Below are 7958 nucleotides of genomic sequence, written 5' to 3' on the forward strand. Positions count from 1 at the left end.
TTCGGAGCTTCAAAGGCTATGATTAGGAGACTTAGGCACTTATTCTAAGGACAATGGTTGGGACATCATCTCACAAAGATGAGTGGGCATATCAGGACTTTCCTTATTTATATTTACATTTATATTTATATTTATATTTATATTATTTATATTTATATTATTTATATTTATATTTATGTATCAGGACTTTTCTTAAAGTGCAAAATCCTAGCATCAACTCCTACCATCTCTGTTGGAACCTAGTTGCCTCCCACTTCTGCACCTAGATCCCTAAGTCACCCCTCAGGCTGTGAATAGTCCCCATCCCAGTCCTGCCCTTATGCTCACACTGCCCATCTGTATTCTTTGCCAAAGTCCACCTACCTCTGAGGCTCTCTGGGAAACTCTGGGGCTGCTGCCGTAGGTTGGATCCAAACAGGAAGCATAAGCCATTCACATAGGTGTTCTCCTTACAAGTTTGGTGCACAGTGGGACCACAGGCCTGGGGGAAGGTTGCATGTGGGAGGGGCTGTTCCTGCTTCCTGTCCTTTTACCTCAGCATCACCACCCTCCACGACCCCAGCCCCAGCAGCCATAAGCCCCTAACTCCTTCTTTCAGAACAATCCCATGACCCAGGACAACTCACCAGCAGTCGAAAAGGGTTGGTGGCAAATGCCAGAGACAGGCCCAGAGACATGTTCACAGCCTCCAGGGGGACTGAGGAGACATATATATATACATGGTCACCTTCAGGGGCATAAAATGGGCTATGTGAAGGTCAACAGAGGTCACTTTAACCTGGGAGACATGCAGACTAAACAGATCAAGGTGAACCTAAGTCACAGGAAAGGAACATGAAGGGGGTGCCTGAAAGTATCTGAGGTAGAGTCTGCATACAGCACAGAGACTGATGAACTGGATGCCTGAGCCCCCAACTACAGACACTCAGAACAAAAGGAATGCCTGGCAAGTTCAGGTGTACACACAGGTGGAAGCCTAGCCCTGGATCCCAGGGAGGGGCAGTGACTCACCCTCCAGGGAGATAGGCTCACACTTGCCCGTGCTGTAGTCACACTGGTAGAGGCCACCTGTTTTGTTGGCAGCCTTTATCTCCTGGGGGGCTCCAACCACCAACCTGGGGGGAGAGTTAGGAAAAGATCACTACAGGGACAAGAGAAAACCATGGCATGTGGGAAAGAAGGAGACCATGAAAGTTCTGCCACTCAAAGGAAAGTGAGAAGAGACAACCCTCAGTATTTCCCAATTCCCTGAAATAGGAGGAAGATTCAGCAAAGAAAAAAATGGGAAAAGTTTAAATATTGGAAGGGGAAGGGCCTCTTTAAGAATGACACAAAACCAAGAAGTCATTAAAAAGTTGTTGCATCCTGGGGCGCCTGGGTGGCTCAGTCGGTTGAGCATCCGACTTCAGCTCAGGTCACAATCTCACGGTTTGTGAGTTCGAGCCCCGCATCAGGCTCTGGGCTGATGGCTCAGAGCCTGGAGCCTGCTTCTGATTCTGTGTCTCCCTCTCTCTCTGCCCCTCTCCCATTCATGCTCTGTCTCTCTCTGTCTCAAGAATAAATAAACATTAAAAAAAATTTAAAAAAAAATTTGTTGCATCCTATATTGTACACCTGAAATTAATATAACACTGTATGTTAACTATACTGGAATTTAAAGAAAAATTTTTGATGAATAAATTCAACCATTTTAAATTCAGTCATTTTAAATAAATTTCTGTATGTGATATCAGGGAAATGCAAATCAAAACTACAATGAGATATCACCTTGGGGGCAACTGGGTGGCTCAGTTGGTTAAGCATCTGACTTTGGCTTAGGTCAGGATCTTGTGGTTCGTGAGTTCTCTCTGTTGTCAGCATGCTTCCAATCCTCTGTCTCCCTCCCTCTCTCTCTGTCCCTCCCCTGCTTGTGCACATGCTCTCTCTCTCTCTCAAAAATAAATAAACATAGGGGCGCCTGGGTGGCGCAGTCGGTTAAGCGTCCGACTTCAGCCAGGTCACGATCTCGCGGTCCGTGAGTTCGAGCCCCGCGTCAGGCTCTGGGCTGATGGCTCGGAGCCTGGAGCCTGTTTCCGATTCTGTGTCTCCCTCTCTCTGACCCTCCCCCGTTCATGCTCTGTCTCTCTCTGTCCCAAAAATAAATAAAAAACGTTGAAAAAAAAATAAAAAAAATAAATAAATAAATAAACATTAAAAAAATAATGAGATATCACCTTATACCTATCGAAATGGCTAAAATCAAAAAACACAAGAAACAACAGGTATTGGTGAGGATATGGAGAAAGGGGAACCCTCACGCACTGTTGGTAGGACGCAAACTAGTGCAGCCACTCTGGAAAACAGTATTGAGTTTCCCCAAAAAGTTAAAAATAAAGCTATGCTATGATACAGCAATTGCACTACTGGATATTTACCCAAAGAATGCAAAACCAATAATTCAAAGGGATACATGCATCCCAATGTTTACAGCAGCATTATCTACAACAGCCAAATTATAGAAGAAATCCAATTGTTCATCAACTGATGAATGGATAAAGAAGATATGGTGTATTCTGAGCCTGGCTGGCTCAGTCAGTGGAGTGTGCGACTCTTGATCTTGGGTTGTGAGTTCAAACCCCACACTGGGTGTAGAGACTACTTAAAAATAAAATCTTAAAAAAAAAGATGATGATGATAATATATATATATACACATATATATGTATATACACACACATACACGATGGAATATTAATAGCCGTAAAAAAGAATGAAATCTTGCTGTTTGCAACGACATGGGTGGAATTAAAGACTATTATGCTTGCTCAGAGCCTGGAGCCTGATTCCGATTCTGTCTCTCTCTCTCTCTTTCTCTGCCCCTCCCCCATTCATGCTCTGTCTCTCTCTGTCTCAAAAATAAATAAACGTTAAAAATTAAAAAAATTAAAAAATAAAGACTATTATGCTAGGTGAAATAAGTCAGTCAGAGAAAGACAAATACTGTATGATTTCACTAGTATGTGGAATTTAAGAAACTAAGAAATAAGCGAAGGGACAAAAAAAGAGAAAGGCAAACCAAGAAACAGATTCTTAACTATAGAGAACAAAAACTTTTTTCTAAATTTCCGTATGTGAAAAACTACCATATACAAAGTTAAAGGACAAACAATAAACTGGTGAGAGGGAAATTAGCAACTCATGCCACAGACTACTTTCCTCAATATAGTCAGAGCTCCTACAAATCAATAAAGAAAAAAGAAATAAAACAATAGAAAAATGGGCAACAAATAAGAAAAAGGTTCACAGAAAAGGAAATACATTTCTCATTTAAAAACAAGTGCAATTTAAGGGGCACCTGCATGACTCCTGGGTAACTCAGTCAGTTGAGCATCCAGCTCTTGGTTTCAGCTCAGGTCATGATCTCACAGTTCATGAGTTTGAGCCCCTGACATAGCAGACCCTGCTTGGGATTCTGTCTCCCTCTCTGCCTGACCCTCCCCTGCTCTCTCGCTCTGTCTCTCAAAATAAATAAACGCTTTAAAAAATAAAAATAAAAAATAAAAATAAGGGGCACCTGGGTGGCTAAGAGTCTGACTTCTGTTCAGTCATGATCTCAAAGTTTGTGAGTTAGAGCATCACACAGGGCTCTGTGTTGACAGTGAGAAGCCTATTTCAGATCCTCTGTCTCCCTCTCTCTCTGCCCCTTCCCAACTCACACACATGAGCACCTGCACATTCTCTCTCTCAAAAATAAATATAAATAAATAAATAAATAAATAAATAAATAAATGCAATTTAAAACTAAATTGAGATACCATATCTAACCTATTCAATTTGCAAAGATCAAGAAGTTTGATTATACATTGGGTTGGCAGGTGGGTGGGGAAGTAAGTGTTTCCATAAATTTCTGGTGTAAGTGCAAACTGTTTCCACCTCCACCAAGGGTAATCTGGAAACATCTATTAACATCACATATGCATTCCTTTGATCCAGGAATCCTAGTTCTAGGAATTTACTTCCAAATATACTCACACATGTACAAAAGGACAGCATTTTTCACATCACAAAAATTTGGAAACAATCTAATGTCTATTAAGAAGAGATTTAAATGTAATATCAATGTAAACTATAGTACCTCAAAATAATAGAATATGATGCAAGAATTTAAAAGAATGAGTTAGCCACCTGGGTGGCTCAGTTGGTTAAGTGTCCAACTTCAGCTCAGGTCATGATCTCATGGTTTGTGGTTCTAGTCCCACATCAGGCTCTGTGCTCACCAGAGCCTGAAGCCTGCTTCAGATTTGTGTCTCCTTCTCTCTCTCTCTCTCTCTCTCTCTCTCTCTCTCTGCCCCTCCCCTTCTTGTGCTCTCTCTCTCTCTCAAAAATAAATAAACATTTAAGAAAATTTTTTTAAGAATGGGTAAAGTTTTTATGCATGTATCTGGGAAAATTACCAAGCTCTATTAAGAAAAAAAAATGCGAAGCTCAGTATAGAGCAGAGGCTGGCAAACTTTTTGTGGAAAGGTAATACTATTTCCATAATTCTTTTTATATAGGCAAATATTTTAGGCTTTGCAGGCCATATACTCCCTGTTGAAGCCTGTTGATTCTCCCATTGTAGCTCCAAAGTGTCCATAAACAACGAATAGCAAGTTGGGATGAGGATGGGATCAATAAAATTTATTTACAAAAATAGGCAGCAGTAGTTTGAATACAATGTGTGCTACAAATTGTGTGGGGAATGGGAGTTAAGGAAATGTGGAGGTACACACAACATAGACTCTGCAAGGACCCACAAGAAACCATTTGACAGGGAACCTCCTGGGTAAAGAATGGGGGAAGGGAGTATGTGCTGAGGAGACTTTTTACTATTGCACTCTTTAGGATCTTTTGAATTTAGAACTCTCTATCTGTATTACCTATACAAAAAGTAAATCAAGAAAAAAATCCACAAAATTGTGATTTTTTTTCAAGTATATAAGTGTTAAAGAGAAGTGTAATACAGAGACCTCCACATGTGGTCCTTACCGGGATCCCTCAAGCTGGACCACACTTTGCCCGAAGCCCGCTGCATTCTCTTGGAATAGCGTTGCATGCTTAGTGTCCAGGTTGAACCCATGACATAATAAGGCCAAGGCTGGAAGGAGGAGAAAGCCTGAGGGTCAGGAGGACATAAGGAGATAAGAAAGCAACTTGGATGTGAGGGTGATCTGGCTGCGACATCTGTCACCCCATTGATCGCCAGGGTTGATTCGGCTGATTTGACTGGCTAGGCGGGTGTCTCCTTCCTCCCTCACCGCTCCATGTGCTTCCCTCCCAAAGTTGCGCGCTCGGTCGAATAGGACGACCTTCCCTGACAGAGGAGGACCGTTCTTCGGTCACAAGTGTATGAGTAGCTGCGCTCCCCTGCTAGAACCTCCAAACAAGCTCTCAAGGTCCATTTGTAGGAGAACGTAGGATAGTCAAGCTTCCAAGACTCCAGACACATCCAAATGAGGCGCTGCACGTGGCAGTCTGCCTTTCTTTATAAAAATAAAAATAACACTAATAATAATAAAAATAAATAAATTTTTTAAAAAAGCAACTTGCCCTCCTGCTCTGTGCATCTACCTGCTGGAATTCACCCTAACCCAGCATGGAGATATCTGCCTCCCAGGTCCAACTGTCTTACTGTCCAACTGTCTGAAGCAGAGATTGGCACACTTTTTCTATAAAGGGCCAGATAGTAAATATTTTAGGTTTTGTGGGCCAAAAAGCAAGTAGAGTACATTAGGTAAGTACTTACACAACAAGAGAGAAAATGTATTTCCACAAATTTTTCACTAGGGAAATTCAAAATATAATAATTGAGTACAGCTTTTTTGTAATATAAATTTACTAATGAGACAAATGGAATTCTTTTGGGAAAATAACGTGTCACTTCACCGGGATTCAGAGTTAGCTTTCCTTATCATGAATCAATTGCAAATGTTCACCTGAGACCTATGGCTCACAGTACAAAAACAGGTAGGGGAATCCATGCCTTATGGCCACAGGCATAAGTTAGTTTGCTGACTCTTGGCCCAAAGACCACTAATATGGGGTACAATCAGTCCCTCTCTGAGCTCCACCCTATGCTCCTACTCTGCTGATTTGCCTAACAAGTTCCTAAAGACTCTCTACTAGGCAATTTCCTTTGTATGCAACTCTCAAGCATTTTTTTTTCCTTTCTTTGGCTCATTCTCCACAAAGCACAGGCATGAAAGGAAGCAGATTTGAATCATTTTGGTCATTCAACAAACATTTACACCTGGTTCCTTGGAAAATAGAACTGTAGACAAAGTGGACATGGTAAAATGGAATCCAAGAAACACTCTGAGAACCCAATATATGTTGACTTTTGGGCATATCATTCCACCTGTCTGGGACCTCAGTTTCCTCATCTGTAAAGTGAAGGGGACAGCCAAACCCCATTGCATTGTCTGTAAATTTAAATATTCATCCAAGCTTCTCTGGTCATCCCATCTTGGTCTAGTTCTCTCTGCTTCTTAAATCCCTTGTCCTTCCCCAAATTCCCCCCATCTAACTCCTAGATATTCTGTGCCCTCTCTCTCCACTCAGAGACTCAAAATGTCCCTGTCTCCTCACTCTGATCACCCCACCACCACCAAGTCCCTAGGGTACCTGTTAACAGAAGAATTCTGTGAGTCATAGCTGGAGGGAGCAGAAACTGTGGAGCTGGATGCACCACTGAGCCAGTTCAAGAAAGCCACCAAAGACAGGAAGGACAGAAAAGGAGAAGTAGGAGGCAGAAGTCTATTAGAGATTCAAAGGAAGAGGGCGGGGGCTTAGTGAGCACAGTCCTGCTCAACCTCTTCCCTTAGACTACAAAGAGCCTGTGCTCCCTGCCTAACCATATTCCTGGCCCAAACCAACAAGATCCCTGTCCCAAAGGTATTCTTTGCCCACCCGCTTCTAGGGTTGGCCAAGCATTATGAAAAGCAACCTGAGGGGTGCCTGGGTGGCTCAGCTGGTTGACCATCTGACTCTTGATTTTGGCTCAGGTCATGATCCCAGGGTCCTGGGATCAAGTCCTGTGACAGGCTCGCACTGAGTGTGGAGCCTGCTTACTTGGAGCCTGCTTAAGATTCTCTCCCTCTACCCCTCTCCCCTGCCCTTGCTTATCCTCTCTCTGTCTCAAATAAATAAATAAATAAATATTATATATATATATATTTAAAAAAGAAAAGCAAGCTGAAGAAACTTAGGGTCTGCCTCCTGGAACATGTGTCTAAACTAATATTAATACAGACCAAGCATATGTGGACAGTCACACTGTGTCTCTCTGAAAGTACACTTTGCAAAATGTCCTTCCCTCCTGCCCAAGGAAATAGGAGTACCCTTCAGCCACAGCTGTCCTCCTTTTATAGCCATCAGAAAGGACAAGTCAGGTACAGAGAAACCCAGTGCTTTTTGAATATTATTTTGCTTAAAAAAAAAAGCCTCAAACACTTTGTCTAGGAGTTTTCACTTCCAGAAATTTATCCTAAAAAATAGTTGAGAAGTACAGTCAAAGATGTATTTACAAGCTTGTTCACTGTGGCATTGTTTTTAATAACAAAAAACTAGAATCGCTTCAATAGCCAACAACAGAGGGATGGTTGAATGGTGTCTCACTCTGTGATACATCCTTACATTCCATCATGACTACTCACTTCCAAATCTGTTTTCAAAGGCATAATTTCATGTGTTAACCTTCAAAACAAAACTGTCAGTTACTTTACCAGCAAAACTGGGTTTATTCAGGAATAATAGAAATTGCGATTTGGGACTTACAAGCTATGGCAAAACCAAGTCCCAAAAACAAAGGACAGGAAAGCTCTTTTATAGAGGAAAGAAATGAGTTGGGAAAGGCAGTTATAAACAAAAACTCCATTGGAGTAAACTGGGAGTTCAAAGTATAGTGGCTTTTCATTCCTGAGTTGGGACATTTTCTCTCAC

General features: G+C 41.8%; 1 protein-coding gene across 10 annotated transcripts in view; it reads right to left on the reverse strand.

Moving 5' to 3' along the window:
* Window positions 1-6748, reverse strand: part of LOC109259037 (integrin alpha-M) — a 44144-nt gene extending 37396 nt beyond the window's left edge. For 4 of the 10 annotated variants that reach the window (XM_053894560.1, XM_053894558.1, XM_053894559.1 and 1 more), the window contains exons 1-5: window positions 6642-6737; window positions 5007-5133; window positions 1012-1115; window positions 627-697; window positions 364-481 (exon numbers count right to left, since the gene is read on the reverse strand). In XM_053894560.1, the coding sequence (XP_053750535.1) occupies window positions 364-481; window positions 627-697; window positions 1012-1115; window positions 5007-5133; window positions 6642-6669 (448 nt within the window). In that variant the 5' untranslated portion in view covers window positions 6670-6737. Of the gene's footprint in view, window positions 1-363; window positions 482-626; window positions 698-1011; window positions 1116-5006; window positions 5134-6641 lie in introns of all 10 variants that reach the window. The other 6 variants (XM_053894557.1, XM_053894553.1, XM_053894555.1 and 3 more) reach the window with 2 other exon arrangements.
* Window positions 6749-7958: the final 1210 nt, after the last annotated feature.

This window comes from Panthera pardus, unplaced genomic scaffold, assembly GCF_024362965.1.
Source record: "Panthera pardus isolate Hobbes unplaced genomic scaffold, ASM2436296v1 HiC_scaffold_5, whole genome shotgun sequence".
NCBI classification, from domain to species: Eukaryota; Metazoa; Chordata; class Mammalia; order Carnivora; family Felidae; genus Panthera; species Panthera pardus.